This window comes from Urocitellus parryii, chromosome X (genome assembly GCF_045843805.1).
Source record: "Urocitellus parryii isolate mUroPar1 chromosome X, mUroPar1.hap1, whole genome shotgun sequence".
Lineage (NCBI taxonomy): Eukaryota > Metazoa > Chordata > Mammalia > Rodentia > Sciuridae > Urocitellus > Urocitellus parryii.
The window spans coordinates 117,041,005-117,065,765 of NC_135547.1; the positions used below are offsets into that span (position 1 = coordinate 117,041,005).

Here is a 24,761-nt window from a genome sequence, read left to right on the forward strand (position 1 = left end):
AAAAAGGCTGTTAAGGAATGGGTAACGTAATTCAGGCTATTTAGTTGGTCTACTTAAAGGCTTGGAACAAAAAGATCATGAATGGGGCTGGGGTTGTGGCTCAGTTGTAGAGCACTTAAGCCCATGCGAGGCCCTGGGTTCGATCTTCAGCACCACATAATAAATAAATAAATGGTATTGTGTCCAACTACAACTAAAAAATAAATGTTTTTTTTTTTAAAGATCATGAATGTAATGGTCAAAATGAGTAGATACTGACATAGATATTGGTAGTCTAGTATTAGCTGTGTTATAGCATGACTGTGAGTTATTTAGAGCAGGCTCTATTTTTTGTAAATCCCACACTGTTTTAAAGATAACCAAAAATATGGGGTTGGGGTTGTGGCTCAGTGATAAAGTACTTACCTAGCATGAGTGAGGCACTGGGTTTAATCCCCAGCACCACATAAAGATGAACAAATGAAATGAAGGTATTGTCCATCTACAACTAAAAAAAATATTTAAAAAAATGATAACCAAAAATAATTTGGAAAATAAAGGTGTTCAATAAAACACCTAAGAAATGTATTCCTCAAATTTTAGAATATGTGAGAATTTGATTTAGAAAAAGGTAGGGAGTGGAGATACATTAAATATTTGTGAATAAGATTCTTCAGTATTAGTGTTTTAAATTGTTCTGCCCAGCAATGAGATTAATATGCTGTTTTCAGATACAGAAAAGACCTTTCATCAGTGAATAATTGTATCAACAAAATTGTCAAGAGGAATCCCTATATATGAATTTTGATGTGCCAGGTGTGGTAGCAGAGGCCTGTAATCCCAGTGACTCAGGAGACTCAAACAGGAGGATAACAAGTTTGAGGTTAGCCTGGGAAACAGCAAGAACCTGTCCGAAAATTTAAAAAAAGAGGGCTGGGAATATAGCTCAGTTGGTACAGTGGCTTGCCTCCCATGAATAAGGCCCTGGGTTCAATCCCCAGCACCACAAAAAAAAAAAATTTAAAAAGAAATAAAAGGGTTGGGGATATAACTAAGTGGTATAGTACCCCTATGTTCCATCCCCAGTACTGCAAATAATTTTTTTTCCACGTGGCTGTGAATATAACTCAGTGATGGAGTGCTTACCTAGTATATGGGAGTCCTGGGTTCAATTTCCAGTGCAGAAAAGAAATTTTTTTATGGATTAGAAGAAATTTTATTTTGTTAAAAGCAGAGCCATAACCAGGTACAGTAGCATACATCTGTAATCCCAGTGGTTTGGGAGGCTGAGGCAAGATTGTGAGTTCAAAACCAGCCTCAGCAAAAATGAGGTGCTAGGCAACTCAGTGAGCCCTGTCTCTAAATACAATACAAAATAGGGTTGGGGATGTGGTTCAGTGGTGGTGAGACCCTGAGTTCAATCCCTGGTACCAAATAAATAAATAAATAAATAAATACAGAGCCATCATTACCTGTATTATGCATTTAAAATGTGTAACTTCTATAATTGCTACATACATGATTTAAAGGCTTTTTTCCTGTATTAATGTATTACATGCTCTTTGGGAACCAGAAAACAACAAATGAAAAAATATGTTCATTTACATTTATATCCTAGGTTATCCACAGTTACAACTCATATGTATAATTAACACATTTTTGCCGCAGTCTGGCTGGGCACAAAATAACCGAGCCGCCACAAAGCCTTGTAGGTTCAAACAGCAACTCTTTATTCCCGAACTCTCACCGGCACTCTACACACACTTCCCAGGAACACACTCCCTCCACCGGGCTCCGTGCGCCAATTCTCCAGAGTAGCAGGCGCCCAAGGCAGCAGGATCCACCCTAATCCCGGAGCAGGGTCACCTTTCAACCATTCCCTCTAGCAAAATGCCAGGCGTCATTCCGACTAAACTGTGGCTCTCAACACATTTTGAGGGAAATTAATCTACCATGTATCATAATCTGTATAATAGTAAATTTTATTATGGCTTGGGTCTTATTTCATAAGAAGCTATATAGTTTCTGGTACTTTGTAACATTTGTTTTATCTTATTTAAATATAGGTTTTCTTAGTTAAAAAAATCTCAGGCTCTGATGCTAGACAGCTTTATGCCATGAAGGTATTAAAGAAGGCCACACTGAAAGGTAAGTGATACTGCTATTTGTGATGTTCATGCAGTCTTAAACAAACTGAAATGTCTCCATAGAGCTCACGTGACTCTGAGGCCACTTACTTATATTCTGAATTTGTTCCTGTTACTGGCTTTAAATTTAGACTGACTTTTAGTGAAATTTTCCTACTGGGCTAGGAATCATATGACTAGAGAGAACAGAAATTGCCACGTTATAAAAGAAGTATTATAAATTCAGTTGAGCTTTAGTGGGTTTGATTCATCTTCAAATTAATATAATTATTAATGTTTTGAAAAAGTACTGATTTATTGGAGGCAAAATAGCTTTTATTCTAAGAGACTTTATCATCTTGACTTTTGGTTTCTAAATTTTTATTTTTGAGAGATCTCATGCAGGATCTGACTCTTAAAGGTAAAGAATCATTTAGAAGATATTATATGTAGATTTAAAAATAATTAAATCTTCTTTTTATTTAGTGGTATTGCTTATTTTACCACATAATCTCTAAATGTTTTATGTATTGATTCCTAGTGTCATTTTTTCTATATAATTTACATGTGATTTATAAAACTTTAAACCATCTGGAAAGGAATATTTAAAATGATCATTTATTATTTCTGATGTTATTCCCAATTAGTCACCCACTGTGGATAATATCATACTAGGAAATTTCACGTTTTTTAATAAACATTATCCTTTCCTTTCACTCTCCTGTTCCCTTCCTGAGTGTATTTTCTTTCCTATACAGAGTCTACACTCATGGCATTGCCACTTACTTGATGCAATACAAAAATTTTTAACCTGTCATGTAATCAAAAATAATATAAATAAGAAGAAAATATTTGCCTTGAATATTACAAAATATTAATACAAGGAGTCAGGGGGACTCCTACTTACCAAATATGGGATAATTTGAGCACTGCAATAATTAATGATAGTGATACATTGTAACCCTTTGAATAAAATAAGAATCCATGAGTTAATCCATAAGTTAATTAATGAAAAGAAAAAGCTCTTTCTTGTAGTAGAATTCCAATTAATAAATGTAAAAGTAATGATGGAGTTCGAAGTTATTTCTAAATACTGTTTGTTACCCAAGGAGATAAATAATCTTTGGAAATGTTCCATTTTGCCAAAAAAATCAAAGAAATAGATGTTAAAGTAATGAGTTATTATTTCATATAATCACAGTATAAATTGGAAAGCAGTTTTGCAACAAGTACAGAGAGCCATTAATGTTGCTAAATTAACCTGAGGAAATAAACTCAGAAAAATAATTCATATGCTTGAAAATTCTCATTGCAAAATTATTTAAAATAATAAGAATTTAAAAATCACAAACATTGAAATAGAGGAATATTTAGAAAATTACAGTGTATCACTGAATAGGATAGTATTAAAATGAAATACTTTAATTACAAAAACTAAATGAAAATATGCATTTGAAATTTTTTTAACAAATTAGGCTTACTACAAGTAAAATTACATAGATCTAAACTATAAAAGGGATCCTAAAAAGGTTAAAATATTTGACTTATTTGACTTACTGGAATTGTAGTCTGCTGGATAATTCTGAATATGTTCTTAAATATAACTTTCATTTTTATTCAAAGTAATTTTGGTATAATCTTATCACTTAAGATAGCAGTGCTTCACCCACCCTCCTACCTATCTAGCTTCTTAACCCATCACAATGACTTTCATTTTTTAACTGCTGCTTCATGCCTTTCTTTACCTTTAACACTCCTATATTGTAATTCTTTGGTGGTTTTCACTTGGAGACATCGTCTATTGACTTTCTAACATGGAAGATTAGGATTTAGTTCTCATACAGCCACCCATGTACAATTTTCCTTTCACATCTTCCCAGTAATGTTTTTATTATTATAGCTTTACAAATTGTTCCTAGCTAAACCAAATAGTGTGGGGGGGAGGTTGTTGATAGACCTTTATTTTATTTATTTATATGTGGTGCTGAGAATTGAACCCAGTGCCTAACACATGCCAAGCAAGTATGCTACCACTGAACCACAGCCCCAGTCCCCCAAATAGTTTTTTTGGATTCACATTTCCTTCACATCTTTATTGTATTCTCTTTTCCTGAATTCTGTATCTTCCTTTTTCTCAGTTTACTTTAGTTTTGGTCTAACACTTCTTCTATTGGCCACTTCAAAAAGGATGAATGTGTGGTAAAACTTTTGTGACCTTACATGTTGGAAGATGCCTTTATTTTACTTCCTCAATTTATAATTTCACTAGGTGTACAATTCTAGGTCAGAAAGAATTTTCTCTCATATATTTGAGGGCATTGTTTCCTGCATTGCAGTGATGAAGTTTATTGCCATTCTGTTTCGAGGCCCTTTGTGTGTAAGCAGCTTTTCCTCTTTAAAAATCTTTAGAATCTATTCTTTATCCGTGATATTCTAAAATTTATATAATAGTATTCTTTAGTTGAGTTTAGCGCTTTTTAAATCTAGAAACTTATTTCTTTCAATCTAGAAACTTTTATGTTGAAATTTATTCTCTATTTTGGAATTTCTGCTCTTTGAATATATTGTACCTCCTGGATCATTCCTTAATTTTCTGTACTTTTCCCTTTTCTATTTTCTGGGTTTTTTTTTTTTTCTCTTTTCTGGTAAATTTCATCAACTGTCTTTCAACCTTTCTGTTGGCCTTTTTATTTCTACCATCATTTATAATTTCCTGGATTTGCCTTGTTTTCTGATTATTCTGTTTTGGGGGAGTGCTGGGGATTGAACCCAGGGACAGTTAACCAGGAAATAGTCCTTTTTTATATTTTATTTAGATACAGGGTCTTGCTAAGTTGCTGAGGCTAGCTTTGAATTCACAATCTTCCTGTTTCAGCCTCCCAAGCCACTGGAATTACAGGTGTACCCATCACACACCTGGCTAATTATTCTATTTTTTAAAAGAAGCTTTTTATTATGAAAGTGTCAAATATTTAAGAAAGAAACAAAATTTAGTGAATCACCATATACCTACCCTTCCTCTGCTTCAACATTTATCAACTCATGGTTGATCTTTTTTATCTATGTTCTCTCCCTTCCACTCTTCATATTTTGAAGCACATCCCAGATACTATGTAATTTCTTCCATAAATATTTTTGTATATATATTTAAAAGATAGTCCTAAAAGAAATAATAGAACTCTGGTATTATACCTTAAAATTAACATACTTATATCTAATCAATGTTCAAATTTCAAATGTTCTACATTCATAATTCATTTTCCTTTATGCAGTTTGTTTGGGTCAGGAACCATACGTATGAGTTTGCATTTTGCAATTGATTAATATCACTATATCTTTCCATCTATGAGCTCTGTTTCCACTTCTTGATTTTCCATTGTTTCCACTTCTTGTCACTTATTTGTTGAGTATAGTTGTTGCTTCGCTATCACATCCCCATTAAAATTTCCTGTTCCTATTCCATGGGTACCGTATCATTTTGTTAGTTTTATTCTGTTCTTAATATTGTCTGTTTTATTTTATTTTACTGCTTTTTGATGATTTTCATGTTTATGACCTTCCCTCAAATGCCTAGGGACCCTTCACTAACTTTTCTTCATTTAAAAATATGTACTGCTGGGCTGGGGCTAGGGCTCAGTGGTGCTGGGCAACATCCCCAGTCAGAGTGCTTGCCTAGTATGTGTGAGGCACTGGGTTCGATCCTTAGCAACCCATAAAAAAAATAAAGGCATGCTGTCCATCTACAACTACAAAAAAAAGTTTAAAAAATAAATGATGTACTGCTGGGCGTGGTAGCACATGCCTGTAATCCCAGTGGCTCTGGAGGCTAAGATAGGAGGATGATGAGTTCAAAGCCAGCAAGGTGCTAAGCAACTCGGTGAGTTTCTGTCTCTAAATTAAATACAAAATAGGGCTGGGGATGTTGCTCAGTGGTTGAGTGCCTCTAAGTTCAATCCCCAGTACCAAAAAACAAAAATGATGTACTGCCAGGTGTTATGGAGCATACAAATAATCCCATCTACTGAGGAGACTGAGGCAGAAGGATCTCAAGTTTGAGACCAGCCTGGGCATCTTAATGAGACACTATCTCAAAAGTTTTAAAAGCTGAGGATGTAGTTCAGTAGTAGAGCACCCCTGGGTTCATTCCCTAGTAATGCAGAACAAAATAATAGAAATAGAGGGAGAAATAAGATACTAAAAAGCTGATTGAAAATGGTTTTAGGTTTAAAGTTTAGCTTTCTCTAATCTGCTGTGATAATTACCATTTACCAATCTTCTGCTGTTCCCTCCTCTCCACATCCCCCCGCCCACGCTTTCTTTTTTCTTTTCTTTTTTTTTTTTTTTTTTTTTTTTTAAGACAGGGTCTTGCTAAGTTGCTGAAGCTGTCTTTGAACTTGTGATTCTCTTGCCTCAACCTTCCCAGTAGCTAGGATTACAGACATGTCCCATCATGCCTGACCGGTAGTCCCCTCCTATCTGTGATTTTGCTTTTCACAGTTTCAGTTACTGGCCATCAACAGTGGTCTAAAAATATTAAATGGAAAATTCCAGAAATTAACAATTTATAAGTTTTAAATTGTGCATTATTCTACGTAGCATAAAATCTTGTTCTGTCCTGCCCACCACATGAATCATCCCTTTGTCCGTCATATCCGTGTTTTATATGTTACTCCCTATCCATTAGTCACTTAGTAGCCATCTTGGTCATTAGATGGTTATGGCAGTGCTTATGTTCAAGTAATCCTCGTTTTACTTCATAATGTCTCTTAAGCACAAAAGTAACGACACTGGCAATTTAGACACTCAAAAAGGAAGCCGTAAATTGCTTCCTTTATATGCAACATTGAAAGTTCAGTAAGATATTTGGAGAATAACTGAAACCACATTCACATAATTTTTATTATAGGGGGCTGGGAATGTGGCTCAAGCGGTAGCGCGCTCCCCTGGCATGCATGCGGCCCGGGTTCGATCCTCAGCACCACATACCAACAAAGATGTTGTGTCCGCCGAGAACTAAAAAATAAATATTAAAAAAATTCTCTCTCTCTCTCTCTCTCTCTCTCTCTCTCTCTCCTCTCTCACTCTCTCTTTAAAAAAATTTTATTATAGTATGTTGTTATAATTATTGTATTTTATTAAAGGTTGTTATTAATCTCTTACTGTGCTTAATTTATAAATTAGACTTTATCATAGTATAGCTATGTATGTATAAGAAAAATAGTAAATATAGGATTTAATACTATTCATGATTTCAGGCATATACTAGAGGTCTTAGAACATATCCCTCACAGATAAGAGGGTACTACTTTAATTTTTCCATTAATATCATTTCAATGGGGATTGGGGGAAAGGTAGAGAGTAAAACATCCATGTTTAACCAGAAGTCTCTTTCCATTTGAAAGTTCCTATTAGTACAGTAAGCAAGGTCAAATAGAAGTCAATGACATTAGGTCAAGTTAATGGGGAATTTTTTCCTATTAAAGTGGTCTGTCTGCCAAAAAGATTTTGTAAGCCATTGTTTAAAACTGTTTCTTAATATATAGCCCAAGAAATATAAACAGCATTCTTCCTATTCACACTCATGTTCAAGTCATTGAGGGTTTAAATCTAATAACTATGTCAGAAGAATCTAGTTGCCTAAGCAAGTATTAACAAATTCTATTTTAGAATTTAGAAGTTGACCAATATAAAACATGCTTTCTTTTGAACTAATATATACTCTGGTCAGAATTCCTGATTGTGGGATGATTTATATTTGTCACTAGGTCTTTACATAATGAAAGGAAACCAAATTATAATTATTATAGTATAATACCTCAGAAAAATGAAGGGATTCTTTAATGAGTGAATCTCATTGCTGATTTTCAAGTAAATGAGGTCTCATCAATGTTAATTATAAGAAAATGTAAGAAAGACAACTATTTCACAAGCTAATCACAAGCAGAAGAAAATCATCTTGTTCTAGTCCCTCATTTTATAGAAGAGGAAATAATCCCTGAGCAATGAAATGATTTGACCAAGGTAATTCTTCCAGTTAGTAGCACAGCCACTAAACCATAGTTCTTAACTCTCAAGTAATTGATCTTTTCATTGTAGAAGAATAATAAGAGAGAGCTATTTAGTGAATATATTGATGGATATGTCTACTACTTAATGAGAAGAATGATGTTTAAATGATATACTTTGTATACTTACTGCAAGAGGTAGAAATGTGGATCCCAGGGGCTGGGGTTGTGGCTCCGTGTTAGAGCCCTCACCTAGCGCATGCAAGGCACTGGGCTCGATCCTCAGCCCCACATAAAAATAAATAAATAAAGCAAAGTTATTGTGTCCACCTAAAACTAAGAAAAAAAATTGAAAAAAGAAATGTAGATTCCAGGTTTAAGTAATAAGAACTAATCTAAGAGTGTATGAGTAATAATAAAAAAGAGCAAATATAGACTAGATTGGAACAGAATAATTAACAGGCCTTGGAGATGGACTTCATTCACACACAAAAAAAATAGAAAGGGCCTATTGGATATAATAAGGAAGACAACAGAGTTGTAGTGATAGTGATAGAACAAGATAATGAAATCATATTGATATCAAATTTGATATACTAGCAAGACAAGTCAGGACACAGAGCTAGCTGCATGGTGGTGTATACCTGTAATCCCAGATTCTTGGGGAGGCTAAGGGAGGAGGCTCACAAGATTGAGGCCAGCTTGGGCAACTTGGTGAGACCCTGTCTGAAGATAAAAAATAAAAAGGGCTGGGAATGTAACTCAGAGCACCTCTGGGTTCAATCCCCAGTAATACACATACACACACACACAAACTGCATAGACATTAAGAACTATTGATTCCTATTCCTGATTTGCCCATTTTCGGTCAATTGGTACCAAAATCTCATAGTTGGAAGTAGAAAACTGGTAGAATGGGGGAAACTATGTGTGTGTACAAATACGTGTACTTATTTACCTTATTTATTTTGCCCTAAGGTCTTATTTCTGTTTTAATATTTGTGGTTACCTTAAATTGAAAATAAAACCAACTCATCTTACTCCCTGTTTCCAGTTTCCCTCAAAAAACTCTCCCATTCTTTCTATCCTAATCATTGTCATAACCATTCATAATATTTGATCAAAATGTTTTATCATTTTATTACTTCTCTGCCATTCCCACTAGTTTATGAGCTTCTTGAAGATTGTCTTGTTTTTATATTCCTAATGCCTAGTGCACAAAACTTTGCTCAGGAAATGTTTGATGGCTAGAAGATGGCTTTGTCCACACATCCTGGTTTTCTAACTTGTTGCAAATTGGATCCTCCCTACATCATCTCCCTAGTACTAAACCTGTTTCCATACTGATTTGGCTCCTTCCTAATCAACATTTAGGCTTACATGTCTTTACTCTTGTTGGTACTCCATACCTGGTCTCTTCTAAACCCAGTCTTTCCTACCCTAAATTCCACTTAAAAAGTCTTAAGCTTGTGCCATATCCCTGCCTCTTTCTTCAAACCTTCCTATGCAGGTAAAACCAATTTTGCCTGCCTCTGAATTCTTGCACTACCTACTGCTGTAATAAATTGTTTTATCCCTTAATCATATTCCTAGTGCTATAATTTGATGTAATAATGTCTACCATTTAGTTGAATATCTCTTGCATATCAGGCTGTGAGTACAAACCTTATCTCAAATGGTACAGTGGTAATATATCTATTTTGTAACTGAGAGGTAACTAAGGTTCAGTGAATTTAAATAAGTAACTTAATCAAGATTAAAAAGATGACTCCAGATCTTTCCAACTTCAAAGAAACAGTATTTTCTCTCCTCCTCCTCCTCTTCCTCACTTCCTTTTTTCCCTTTCTCTCCCATCCTTTACTGTGTCTGCCTCATCTTATAAATACTTAATGTTTGTTGAATTGAGTTGATAATGATTGGTGGAAGTATTGAAGCCTATTCCACTTTGTTGTTTTAATATTTTATATTAAGATACCTTGTTTTTTTGAAGTTATGTTTTTTTTTCATTGTCCACAACTTTGATTTAAATACTTAAAAATTTGACATTAAACCTAACATGTAGCTTTAAATTTAAAGCATAGATTCTATAAACAAACACAGTATCTTTTGGATATATAATGTAGTAAACGATATTTGTATTAATTTTATGAATTTGAGAGCAATAATACTACATACTTCTATACACATAAGCAAAATTTTACTTAAAATAGGCAATACAAAGAATTTGGCTTTAACATTATCTTTGAAAGATAGTGCGAAGCAGCATATTTGTGATCTTTTTTTAGTTCGAGACCGTGTTCGGACAAAAATGGAACGTGATATCTTGGTAGAAGTTAATCATCCTTTTATTGTCAAGTTGCATTATGGTAAGTTATGAACCAACTGTCATTTCATCACTTTACCTAATTTGCCCACTTCCTGGATAAACTCCAATATAGATATATATTTGTATGAGTTTAACAGATACATATAATAAAATAAAGTTATAGAAATTAAACTTTTTGTTTTTTGATGGTGCCAGGGAACAAACCAAGGGCCTCACGCATCCCAGGCAAGTGCTCTACCACTGAACTGCATCCCCAAGTAGAAGTTGGTCTACTTCTTAGACCAACTTCAGAAATTTTTGTTTCTTTTGTTTTTTAATCTTACTTATTTTGGGGGTGGGGGTAACCAGATATTGAACCCAGGGGCACTCAACCACTGAGCCACATCCCCAGCCCTGTTTTGTATTTTATTTAGAGACAGGGTCTCACTGAGTTGCTTAGCGCCTTGCTTTTGCTGGCTTTGAACTTTCAATTCTCATGTTTCAGCCTCCTGATCCTCTGGGATTACAGGCCTGCACCAGCCCACCCAGCTATTGTTTCTTTTAAACAAAATAAAATTAGTTTCTGGGGCTGAGTTTGTGGCTGAGTGGTAGAGTGCTCACCTAGCACATGTGTGGCACTGGGTTCCATCCTTAGCACCACATAAAAATAAATAAATAAACGTATGCAAACATGGAGTATAACTTATTAAAAAATAGTTTCTAAGTGTTAGCCATAGGATTAGCTAATAGCATTTACTGCTTTTTAATAATAATAATAATAATAATAATAATAATAATAATAATAAACAACCAGCTTTTTATAGTCCCTACCTGTTAGCCCAACCTGAAGGCAAGAAAGAACTCTAGTATCAGTGGCCTTTCTTTTCTCCAAAGCCATGTACTTCTCAGTGGGTAAAGGTATAGTGATTCTTACTATGTGTTAATTAACAATAAGACATACTTCATGTTTGTATAAGTGTGTCAAAATATAATCTACTGTCATGTATAACTAAAAAGAACAAATAAAAAATTATGTGTAATTAAATCTAACCAACCCACTTTTTTGTAGTTAGTGACATGGTTTTTGCATTTTATTTAATGGTTAAGTAAGTCTTTTTCTGTCGTGGGTTTTTCTTATTAATTACATGTTTAGTCCTGTCATGTTCCTAAGAGACTCTTTCCTGTAGAAAACCTAATAGTTCCATAATAAGAAACCTTGATTTTAACATTTCCATGTAGAAACCAAGTGAAAGAGTAGTTTTTGTCTAAGTTGAAAGTAGTTTAAATCTCTGATGTAATCATTAATTTGATAAAAGTAATATTTGTTTATGAATGACTTTTCCTAATATAAACCTAAAAAATGAACTACAATTGTTGAATTTTCTTTTCTTCATTTAGCTTTTCAAACTGAAGGGAAGTTATACCTTATTTTGGATTTTCTCAGGGGAGGAGATTTGTTTACACGCTTATCCAAAGAGGTATATGATTAATGTCTGTTTTAAATCTATTTATACTCATCCTGTTTCAATTAAAGCTTTGTTATATTTCAATATTATATTTTCTCCACTGGCACAAGATTCTTACATTGAAGAAACTGAGCTACAAGAGTTTTTTTTTTCCTATCTTTTGAATTTATCCTAAAAGTAGGACTTAAAATTGACAAACTATCCTTATATTAACCCAGCTTCTTTCATAGTTTTTCAGAAGTGATAATATATCCACAAGATTGACTGTAAAATGAGTAGTAGCAATTCAGCATGCATTTTAACTTTTCATTTCTAAGCTCTTACTATGGCGAGACAACAGTGGCACAATTTAAATATAGTTTTTAAATAAAATGTAAACCTATTTCCCCCACAGTGCATAGTTAGCATTTAATAAGTGATTGCTATTGACCAATTAGATTATTTTGCAAATTTCTTTCATGAGTAAATTGTGGATAAGGCTATGTCTAATTAGCATATTTATAAACTCTTTAATTATTTAAACTCTAAAGTGGAACTTTAAATAAAACTCACAGACCTTAAAAGAAAATAAAGATAGAAAAATTATTTTATTTTAGGTGATGTTCACAGAAGAAGATGTCAAATTCTACTTGGCTGAACTTGCACTTGCTTTAGATCATCTACATAGCCTGGGAATAATCTATAGAGACCTAAAACCAGAAAAGTAAGGAATCATTCTACTAAGTTGAATATAATGTAATATAATTGTTTAGGAGGTCATAAAAAATAAAGTGACTTCATAAAACTCCCACAATATTACATTAGTGTACCTGTGTGTAACATCTCTGTTGCACTGAATATTCTATACTATTAAAATCTTGGTTAAACAAAAATATTGTCTTGTTCTCATTTGCATTATTTGATTTCCTAATGAGGTTGAAATATGTTTTATTGGAAGTTTGTATTTTTGTGAGTTTTCTGTTCATAACCTTTGCTGCTTGTATTTCTTTTAGAATGTTGTTTTTCCCATTAATTTATAAAAGAAAAAAAAAGAATTTCACAAATAAGAGCATTAACTGTTTAGCTAAGTGCTGTCACATGCATCACATGCACCTATATACCTAGATCCCCACTACTCAGGAGATTGAGATGAGACAAGAGAGTTGTTGGAGCCAGCCTGTCACCAAAAAAAAAAAAAAAAAAAATAGACATTTGACCCACATTATATCTGCATTTTCTACTTTTTTTTTTTTTTTTTTTTTTTGAGACAGGGGTCTCACTGTGTTGCCCAGGCTGGTCTTGAATTGGTGAACTCAAGTGACTTCCTGCTTTGTCCTCCCAAGTAGGTGGGAGTACAGGCATGTGCCACTGTGCCCAGCTTTCCATTCTTTAAATTTGTTATTTTAATCTACACACTTTTTTCTTACATCAATCCATTTTTTCTTTTGTGTTTTCTCTCATGACTTTTATTGTTCAAAATGCTTTTCCCAATCCCATGATCATATATTTTTCTTCTAATTTTGTGTATTTTAACTATAATTCCGTCTAGAAATTCTTTGATATGAAGAATGTTATAGAGCTAACACTTTCCCCCAAATACCATTTATTGGGAATTTCTTCTTATAATTTCAACTTTTAAGTCTGAATTGAGCAAAATTTCCACAACTCTTTTAGTAGCAGTAATGGAGAAGCAAACATTGAAAAAAGGAACCTCTTGAAAATAAAAGGAAGACCAGTGAAGTAAAGAAAAGGGCCAGGGGGAGGGACAGGGTAGGTACTGGAAAATAAAATTGATTGAATTATTTTAATTCAATGAATCTGTTATGTATAATCATAATGCACCAATTAAAAAAAAACTGATATTGGTGGTGCATGCCTGTAATCCCAGTGACTTAAGAAGTTAAAGAATAGCTTTATTGAGGTATAATTCTCATACTATATAACCGATCCATTTAAAATATATAATTCAGTCAGTGGTGTGTACCTATAAATTCAACACTTTGGAGGCTTTGGCAGGAGGATTGCTTGAGCCCATGAATTTGAGGTAAATCAGGGCAACATAGCAAGACCCCATCTCAAAGTTTGATTAATAGGTTTTTGGTATATTCAGAGTTGTGTAACCATCATTTTTATTATTACTTTAAAATGTTATGTGCAGAAATTAAATTACATATTGTGACAGGCAATAGAGAAAATATTCCTTTGGAACCCTTTTAAGTGATTATTTAGAAATTGTAATACTTTTACATGTGTTTGTCATTTAATTTGTTTTTGGATACATTTCATATGTTATTTATTTTTGTTTTGTTTTGTTTATTTGTTGGTACTAGGACTGGAACCCTGAGCCTCATAAATGCTAATATCCAAAACTCCCTACCACTAAGCTATATCCCCATCCATATGATTCTTTTTTTATTTTCCAAATAATTACTGAGTTTTTCCTTGTTATTTTCCCAAATTCTATCATGATATGAAATTTATTCCTGATGAAATATTCAAACAGAAGAAAAAATTACTGTAAGATTTTAGTAATTCCCCAGAAAACACTGAGGAATGTCTATAGTGAAGGTATAGGTCAGTGAAAATGAGGAATGTGGGGAACATGGTATGTTGAGAACAGGATTATGTAGGTTGTATCAGGAAAAAAGAACTTGAAAAAGATGCTTGAATTAGATACTTTAAAAAATGACCATGAAAATGAAACTGGAATATTTAGTCAGGCCAACTGGGCGGTGGGGGGGGGGGGAACAGCTTAGAAGGATATAGCTTATTTGGTTTGGTTTCCCCTAATAGTTTTTGAGTGCCTGTTGTTCATTAATCTAAGTTATAGCATTGTTTTGCGTCTTTTATAAACATGTATCCAAAAATATTTTCACCCTTTACCTTTGCTTTGTAATTCTCAAGTCTAAAGCAATATTTTAGAATAAATGTGATCTGATGCTTAAGAAAGTTATTTCATTTTAGTTGCTATACATCACTATTCAGTGATTTGAGAGATTTTCTGACTTTGTTTTCTTTCAGTATACTTCTTGATGAAGAAGGCCACATCAAGTTAACAGGTAAAAAAAAAAACCTTCATTTTATTAAAATTCTCTCTTCTATATAATTTCTTCTAAGATTATTTATGGTGCAAATATTGACTAATACATTATGTTTAAAACCTGAGTTAGAATTTAAGTTTTGGAATTCAGAGTTTAAAATTTATATGTGAAAATTATTGTGGGGTATTTATTTTGGCAGATTTTGGCCTAAGTAAAGAGTCTATTGACCATGAAAAGAAGGCATATTCTTTTTGTGGAACTGTGGAATATATGGCTCCAGAAGTAGTTAATCGTAGAGGTCATACTCAAAGCGCCGACTGGTGGTCTTTTGGTGTGTTAATGGTAAGGTTTGGATTTTTGGCCTTTCGGAGAATTGGGATTTGTTGCTTTGTGTATTAAAGGATAATCAAAAGTGAATTCTATAAGAGAGAAATTGGTATTTTTATTTTCCATATTTTATAGTATATATAATAAATAAGAAAAAATATTGCCTGCAGTGTAGAAGGACTGAAACTCCTTAGTTTTTGCCAAGCTCAGTGGGTGCACATCTTTAATCCCATCTACTTAGAAGACTGAGGATAGAGAATCACAAGTTTAAGGCCAGCCTCAGGAGCTTACAGAGACTATCTTAAAAAATAGAAGGGTTTGGCATGTAGCAAAAGCTCAGTGATAAAGTGCCTCTGGGTTCAATTCCCAGTATTGGTTTAAAAAAAAAAAAAAGTTTATATGAAATTGACATCTGTCAGGTTATTCACATATCTACACTTTTAAGTTGCCATTTGAAATGTGATTTAAAAATAAATAAAATGATTAATTTATGCAAGAAAACTACAGAGCTCAATTATCTTTTAGGACTTATCAGGAATTTCTGTAATGAATATAGTGTAAGTATTAAACATTTGACTTATAATTAAGATAATGCTTTCTGTACTTCTGGCCTTGAGATTTTATATTTATTGGCTAATACCTCTGATTATTTTACCTTTCTGTAGTTTGAAATGCTCACTGGCACACTACCTTTCCAAGGAAAAGATCGAAAAGAAACAATGACAATGATCCTTAAGTAAGTACTCCCTAATGAAGATGTTTTGATATTCTAAAATAAAGGCTTCACTTTATTTTTATGTGGTGCTGAGGATCGAACTCAGGCCCTGCCGGTGCTAAGCAAGTGCACTATCGCTGAGCCACAATTCCAGCCCCTTTCTCTAGTTTTTACCACCTACATCCATATCCAGTTTTGCCTATTCAGTTTTGCCTCTTCTTAAACTTTAAGTGGAATAATGCTGTTAAATATTCTCGTCTTCAGTTCAAAATCATGTTTCTAAGACTTATTCATGTAATTATAACATCCCATCTTTGCTACATTTGAGATTCCATTGTGTTAATATATTAAATTTATTGTTTATAGACAATTGTTTCTAATTTTTTACAATCATTTCAATGTTAATATCAACATTTTTTAATAAAATTTTTAACTGTAATAAAATACAATGTAAAATCTGAAAATAAATAAATAAATGAATGAATGAATAAATAAATAAATAAAGGCTTCATACTAAAAAAATGAGATTTTAGAGTGTTGGACATGTAGTATAAGAAATAGCCAAAAAACAATAAATAAATAAAGCTCGGGGGAAAAAATAAAGAAATAGCTAGTAAATTCATCACTATTACCTGGTTTAAATATAAACAAACTACATAGGTTTAGAGTACTCATTATCTTCATGTGAGTAGTGAAATACTGAAAGCTTTACCTTTTGAGATTTGGAATATGATAAATACGTTCATTATTCCACTTCCATCTGCATTGTACCAGTGGTACTAGACAGTATGTTAAAGCAGGCAAAAAAGTAAATTCTGTATGTGAGTAACAGAAAATGACAATTTTAAAGCAGATACTGTTTACAATAATAAAATATTTGAATTCCACAGTCATGGCAGTGAATACCTGTAATCCACACTATTTGGAAGGTTAAGGGGAGAGGATCCACAAGTTGAGGCCAGCCTTGGTAATTTAGCAAGACCTTGTTTCAAAATAAAAAGGAATAGGGATATAGTTCACTGGTTATAGGGATATAGTTCATTGAACCGCACCCTGGGTTCAATCCCCAGTACCACCAAAAAAAAAATTATTTTCAAATCCCTAGGGTTAAATCCAGCAACAGTTATACAAGAACTCTATGCAGAAAACAAGAGAATTTTATTTAAAGGAAATTTAAACAACCAAAATAACATGAAAGGATAAACCATGTTCACATTATAAGAGACCCAGTGTTATAAAGATGTAGGTTCTATACATCATGTTATTCAATGGAAATATAATGCAAGCCATATACATAATTTTATGTTTTCTAGGAGCTACATTTAAAAAGTAAGAAGAAACAAAAATTAATTATAATATATTTTATTTAACCCAATATTCCAAGATATTATCATTTCAACAGGTAACCAACATAAAAAATGATTAGTGAAACAGATGTGGTGATGCATACCTGTAATCCCGGTGACTCAGGAGGCTGAGGCAAGAGGGTAGCAAGTTCAAGGCAGCCTTAGCAACCAAGCAAGGCCCTAATCAACTTAGTGAGACCCCATCTCAAAATAAATAAAAAGGGCTGGGGATGTGGTTCAGTGCTTAAATGCCCCCGGGTTCGATCTCTAGTTTAAAAAAAAAATGATTAAGACATATTATAAATTGTTTTTTCATATTTGTTTGAAAGTCAGCGTGTATTTTTCACTTAGATTTTGGATGACCAGATTTCAAGTGTCCAGTGGCCATGTATGTGTAGTAGCTACCATACTAGATAATAAAATTATAGTTGCAATGCAAATAAAATAAAAATTTAACCCAGTTTTATATGGAGGGTTTGATATACTGATTCTAATATGATAATGGACCAAGAATCACTAAAACACTCTTCAAGAAGATTAAGATATTTAGACTTCCTTTGCCAGGTATCAAGTATTATAACTGTAAGTAACTCAATATAGCATTGAAACAATTATGTAGACTTCTGCAATGATTAGAGATAACAGTAACAGACCTACATGTATTTATACCCTTAATTTATAACCATTGGGAATTGCAGAGCAGTAGAGGGAAAATACTTCTTACCAAAAGATTCCATTAAGAGCAAGTAAAAGGGGCTGGGGGTTTAGCTTGGTGGTAGAGCACTTACCTTAGATTAGTGAGGCACTGGATTCGACCCTCAGCACCACATAAAAATAAATAAATAAAATAAACATATTGTGTCCATCTACAACTGAAAAAAAATATTTAAAAAAAAAAAAGAGTAAAAGAAGTTTCTGACAGAATCGGCAAAGAGACTTGTACCCAGAATGTGTCAAACTCCAATCAGTAAGAAAAAGAAACAATAAGAACGTGGGTAGAAGTAGGGACCACATAAAAGAGGATTTCAATGGTTTATAAACTTATGAAAAGATGCTCAAACTCATTAATCATAAAGTGCAAAATTTCCTGTGGGGTGGTACATATCTGTAGTCTCAGCTGATTGGAAAGGTAAGGCAGTTAAGATCCCTTGAGCTCAGGAGTCCTGGGCCAGTCTGGGCAACATAGGGATACTCTATCTCTTGAAAAACAAAATAAAAGAAAATGAAGATTAAAACTACTATTAGCTACCACTGCATATCCACCAGAATGGCTAAAATTAAAGAGACTAGCAGGCCAAACATTTAGGGCGGCATTGCTTCTAAAGAGAATAATCACTATACTTATGGCAGAGATTTTGTGCTCAGTAGGTCAGAGACTCCCATCCAAACTACAGACTGTGACAAAAGGTGTGGAGTCTCTGATTTGTACAGATTGGCTCCATCACAAATTTACCAAATCAAGAATTTCAGTCAGGTATGGTGGTATACACATGTAATCCCAGCTACTCAGGAGGCTGAGGCAGGTATATTGCAAGTTCAAGGACAACCTGGGGAACTTAGGGGAGACTCTGTCTCAAAGTAAAAAAGGGCTTGAGATATATAGCTCAGTGGTAGAATGCCCCTGGGTCCAGTCCCCAGTAACACAGACACACACATACACACAAAGAATTCCACATAAAGTGTTTCAGCCTTTACCTGCAGATCATAAAAAAATATCCAAAACCTTCAAACTGCATAATTTTTAAAAATATTTTTTAGTTGTAAATGAACATACCTTTATTTTATTTGTTTTTATATTTATGTGGTGAACATACCTTTATTTTATTTGTTTTTATATTTATGTGGTGCCAGGGATCGAACCCAGTGCCTCAGGCATGGTAGGCAAGTGCTCTACCACTGAGCCACAACCCTGGCCCCAAACTGCATAGTTTTACCAGAATAAAAAGTACCAAAAGGGCTGGGATTGTGGCTCCGTGGCAGAGTGCTTGTCTAGCATGTGTGAGACACTGGGTTTGATTCTCAGCACTGTGTACCAATAAATAAAATAAAGGTCCATTGACAACTAAAACAAATTTTTTTTAAATCCATGTTAGGAGAAAGATACAATGTAACCTTAAATTACCACAATGTAGCCTTAAATTACCACAAGGACTTCCAGCAAAGGAGAACATGTCTAACACATTCCTCAAAAGCACTAGAGAGGGGCTGGGGTTGTGGCTCAGTGGTAGTGTGCTCACCTGGCATGCATGAGGCACTGGGTTCGATTCTCAGCACCACATAAAAATAAAGACAATAAAGTCCATCAACAACTAAAAAATTTTTTTTAAAAAAGCACTAGAGAATTAGCAGTGCAATGGTATCTAAAACCTGTAGAGCAGGAAGCAGTATGCCTTGATGCCACAGCAGCATTAGATTAAAATATACAAAATCATTTTTATTTCAAATTGGCAAGAAAGTGTTTTCATTAAATATAATTTAAATTCCAGTCAAAAAATGAGAGACTGGAAATATATATTGTTGGGATGTAGAGCAGTGGCAACTTTCATACATAGCTGGAAGGAATATAAATACAAATACTCTTATAACCATTTTGGAGAACAGTTTTTGTCATTATCTTCTAAAGACAATATATATATACCATCATGCATGTATTCCACTCCTAGCCATGCACTCAATTTATATGCATCAAGGAACTCACATTAAAAAAACAGTATAAAGCTGTTCATAGCACCATTGTTTGAACTAGTAGAAGGTACTTCATTAGCAGAAGAATGGATTAATAAACCCTGGTATATTTATACAGTTGAATAGAGTAGGAATTGTATTTACTATCTGTAAATATTTTAGTTTTTATAGGCCACACACAGTCTCTGTCACATATTATTCTTTATTTGTATTTTTTGATCCAACTCTATAGGAAGAAAACAATTCTTAGGACCCATACAAAAACAGGTCCACATCTTTGGCCCATGAGCATGGTGTGCCACAAGCAGAGAAAATGAACAAACCACAGTTACATACAACAACTTGGATAAATCTTACAAGAATGTTAAGCAAAGGAATTTCAGACTCAAAAGAATAAATGCTATGTGTTTCTATTTATACAGTTTATAGAGCAGGCAAAATTAAAGCATATTTTTAGGGTCTATATTACATGGTACAAGCTAGAGGCAAAATAAGGAAAGTGGTTACATTGGATGAAGGATTCTGGTAATGTTATCTTTCTTGGCCAGATAATTATTCACTTTTTGGTAAATCATTAAGCTATTTGATTTGGGCAGGTTTTTTTGTTTGTTTGAATTTTTTTTGTATTTTATGTTATTCTTAAAATGTAAAAATATGTACTACATAAATGAATGAATGTTCACTTGGCTTTCATCACTGAACTGAACCTTCATCACTCCATCTACTCTGGTCCCCCTCCTTTCAGCTGACAGACACTGTCTTGTGTGTTGATGAAAACCAAGCCTTTTCTTTGACCTGACCTTCCTTTCAAGTTATTACACCATCTTCCTACATCCTTTCAGTACAAAGCCTCTAAAAGAATAGTCTATGCTTTCTGTTACTATTTTTTGGCTTCTTTTATTCCACAGCCTGTTTGTCATTCATCTCTACCACTCTACTGAAATTGCTCTCACTATGGTTATTAATGTTCTTCTGGTTTGCTAAAACTTGTGGAAGGTTGTCACAAAGGTGACTGTCTACCAGTCATTCACAAAATTCATTCAACAGGTAATTGAGTACTTTATACAGGTACTGGGGATGCAGTATGAACAAAACAGACAATCATCAGTGGTCTCACAGAACTTACATTCTAGTGGGAGGGATAAGGAATTAATATTTAATATTTAAGTAAATAAATGTAATACTTTCAGATAGTAATGGGAACTGTAGGTATAAAATAAGCCAGGGTAATTTACTCTGCCAGTGACCCCTTAGTGTGTGAGGGAAGGGGCAGGGACAGGAGCCATTTTAGATAAGGCACTTAAGGAAGGCCGCTCTGAGGAATATTTGACACTGTTGGCCCCTCCCTCATCCTCATTTTTTCCTATTATTTCCTCATCTATTTCTTCTACCTCTCTAAGCATTCTTCTCTTTGCTATATTTTGCATGCCCATTCTTTCTGTTTCTGTTTTTCTTTAATTATAAACATTTTCAAATATAAATTTTGAAAAATAGAATATACAAGTATCACATATACCCATCACCCAGATTCAGCAATCATCAGAACTTTGTCACATTTGCTTCATTTCCTTTTTCTCTTCTTTCCTTCTTTAAATATTTTTAATTGTAGATGGACACAATATCTTTATTTTGCTTATTTTTTTAATGTGGTGCTGGGGATTGTACCCAGTGCCTCACATGTGCTAGGCAGGCACTCTACCACTGAACCACAACCCCAGCCCTCTTCTTTTCTTCTTAACTGAAATATTTTAAACACTCCAGATGTGTCATTTCTCACCTTAATTCAGTTTTCCTTGCTTAAGTATACATTTTTTTTATTTTCCCCAAGAATAATGATATTTATTTGGGAATAGGAGAGCATTGCAATCTGAAAACGCCTGCCATAGCAAACTATGCACATATTCAGAAAGTAAAACTCTTGGGCTGAGGTTGTAGCTAAGTGGTAGAGTGCTTGCCTAGAGTGTGTGAGACAGTGGGTTCAATTCTCAGCACCACATAAATAAATAAAATAAAGGTCCATCAACAGCTAAAAAAGTAATAAAAATAAAATTCTTCTTGTGGTAAAAGACTCAAAAAGAAAATATGCATGTTTTCTTACATAATAAATCTAGTAATAATGCTTGAGTGTTATCAAATGCCAGTTCTTAACCAAATTTTTCAGATTTTCTGTCAAGGGAAGGGACTACCTCACTATCCAAAACAAAGAATGTAAAGCTGATTTTGTTAGTTGTTCATTGTGAGAAAGAATAATGTTGTTCTTATAGAGACTCTCCCAGCACAGTCCCAGCACAGTAGACCAATGATCTTACATAGAGCTCGGGAGAAAATATAGAGTTTAAAAATTGGCAGATTTTCAGGTCTAAACATGGGATGACATCATCACTAAGTATAATTACTTAAGAAGGGATTGTTATTGATCAGTTGACATTCACATGTGTTTATTTGAGTGAGACCAATCCTGTTTGGCTAATTTTCAGGGACACAGACCACCTACCGATTGATTGGCTTAGAAGTTTCCACCAGGCAAATTGTCATTGATAATTGAATGAACTGAAAATCAACTAAGGGGGCTGGGGTTGTGGCTCTGAGGTAGAGCGCTTGCCTAGCCCATGTGAGGCTCTGGGTTCAATCCTCAGCACCGTATAAAAATAAATAAATAAATAAAGGTATTGTGTCCAACTACAACTAAAAAATAAATAAGTATTTTAAAAAAGAGAGACTCAAGTAAGGGTTTAAAACCACTTCTGATAGTTCTCTTGTTATCATGGTTACATAGCAATTAGTCTTTTCTTAGGGATGTACAACCTTTTTATTGTCCTTGTGATATTAACTTGTTTCTCTATCCTCTTTTTTTATGGTGCTGGGGATCAAATGCTGAGGATCCAGTGCCTCATGCATGCTAGACATAATACTCTACAACTGAGCTACATCTCCAGCCCTCTTCCATCTTTACTGTTAAACTTTTGGCAAGATTATTTCATAGTTTATACTTAGTGCTCCCTATTGTGTTAAGCTAAGAGGTTTACAATGCCAGGTTGTCCGACCAGTGATGAGTTCCTGTGATTCCAGTTGTGATCCCACCACTACAAAGTTCCCTGTTAGGCTTTTGTCTAATGTTTTAATCCATTGAAAATAAGTACTTGAATCAATTATCTTTTAAAAGATTAAAAAATGGTGATTTTTCTATTACTATTATTCCTTTCTCACTTGTTAAATGTTTTCTGAAACAGTGAATTTTCTCTCATTGACTGGGGCTGTTTAGTTAACTTTAAGGGTCATCCAAGAAACACAGAATACTTTATTATTTTCTTAATTTTTCTTAATTATTTCCAATTGTTCAGAGCCCGAGTAACTTTCATTTGGAGTGGTGTCTAATGAATTGAGTTTTTAATGTTTGTTTTAACTTTGCTTTTTTTTTTTTTTTTTTTACTATGGTGAACTCGTGAAATTTGATAATTAGTGTGATTCAACCAATTGAATTCTTTTTGTTTTGTTGTTGTGGGTGCTGAGGATTAAACCCAGGGCCTGAGCATTTAGGCCATGGATACCTCTTATCCACATTCCAATGTAGAATATCTACCACCTACCACCTCTTCCCAATCCAGATCATTCTCTACTACCCTTGGAGTTATTTCTTAGGGGAAAAAATCTACTGTTTCAAGAGCTCTGCCTAATATACCTAATATAGCACTGCTTCTTCAGTTTTGTTCAATATAACCCTAATTTTTTGGGGGGGGGGGAATGTGTTGTACTACAGGAGCTACACCCTCAGCCCTTTTCTACTTTTGAGACAAGGTATTGCTGAGTTACCCAGATTGGTCTTGAACTTGCAATCCTCCTACTCTAGCCTCTTGAGTTGCAGGTGTGTGCTGCCCTGGCCAGAACTCTAATTACAGATTTAATAGGAATTCTCTGAAAAAGAGGTGCTGGAGACAAATGTTCAGAAAATAATGGTTTCTTAGCCCAGCGTGGTGGCACATGCCTGTAATCCCAGGAGGATTTGAGGACACCCTGGGCAACTTGTCAAGACCCTGTCTCAAAAAAATAAAATGGACTGGGAATGTAGATCAGTGGTAAAATGTCCCTAGGTTCAATCCCTAGTGCCAGAAAAATAGAAGAGAAAAAAGAATGATAATTCTTGACTCTAGATTTCTCAACCTTTTATGTGCAATGTACTTTATTCTATGTCTCCAACAGAAGGCTATGATAGATAGCATTGTACAAATTCATATTCTGTAATATTCATTCTATAATATTAATGAAATGTTTTATTATTTGTACAATATGTCTGGAGGAACTTAATGTTATTCAGTAAAATTTGGGGGAATGCTGGCCAAATTACTAAGTTTTCAACCTTTAGGTTACATTGAAGGCCTTTCAGAATGTCCCATGTTAAATCAGATATCCATTACTATTCACTTAGCATTCTTTCCATGTTTTTCTAGATTTGCCTCCTAATGTACTAAGGTTATCTATATTCATCTTCCCCACTGACCATAGGGGGGGTGTATTTAGTTCTGTATCCATAGCACTAAGTACTGTCTGGCACATAATAACTCAGTAACAGCTCAGTGAATAATAAATGGATCTATTTCTTTTTTTTTTAAGAGAGTGAGAGAAAGAATTTTAATATTTATTTTTTAGTTATCGGAGGACATAACACCATTGTTTGTATGTGGTGCTGAGGATCGAACCCAGGCCGCACGCATGCCAGGCAAGCGCGCTACCATTGAGCCACATCCCCAGCCCTAATGGATCTATTTCTGAAATAGGAATTTCTCTTCTAG

At 34.0% G+C, this 24,761-nt stretch overlaps 1 protein-coding gene across 4 annotated transcripts in view; it reads left to right on the forward strand.

Moving 5' to 3' along the window:
- Rps6ka3 (ribosomal protein S6 kinase A3) overlaps window positions 1–24,761 on the forward strand; it is a 107,731-nt gene that overhangs the window by 57,398 nt on the left and 25,572 nt on the right. For all 4 annotated transcript variants that reach the window (XM_026405456.2, XM_026405458.2, XM_026405457.2 and 1 more), the window contains 7 exons: window positions 2,046–2,127; window positions 10,396–10,476; window positions 11,814–11,893; window positions 12,478–12,584; window positions 14,882–14,919; window positions 15,101–15,243; window positions 15,894–15,964. In XM_026405456.2, the coding sequence (XP_026261241.1) occupies window positions 2,046–2,127; window positions 10,396–10,476; window positions 11,814–11,893; window positions 12,478–12,584; window positions 14,882–14,919; window positions 15,101–15,243; window positions 15,894–15,964 (602 nt within the window). The remainder of the gene's footprint in view (window positions 1–2,045; window positions 2,128–10,395; window positions 10,477–11,813; window positions 11,894–12,477; window positions 12,585–14,881; window positions 14,920–15,100; window positions 15,244–15,893; window positions 15,965–24,761) is intronic.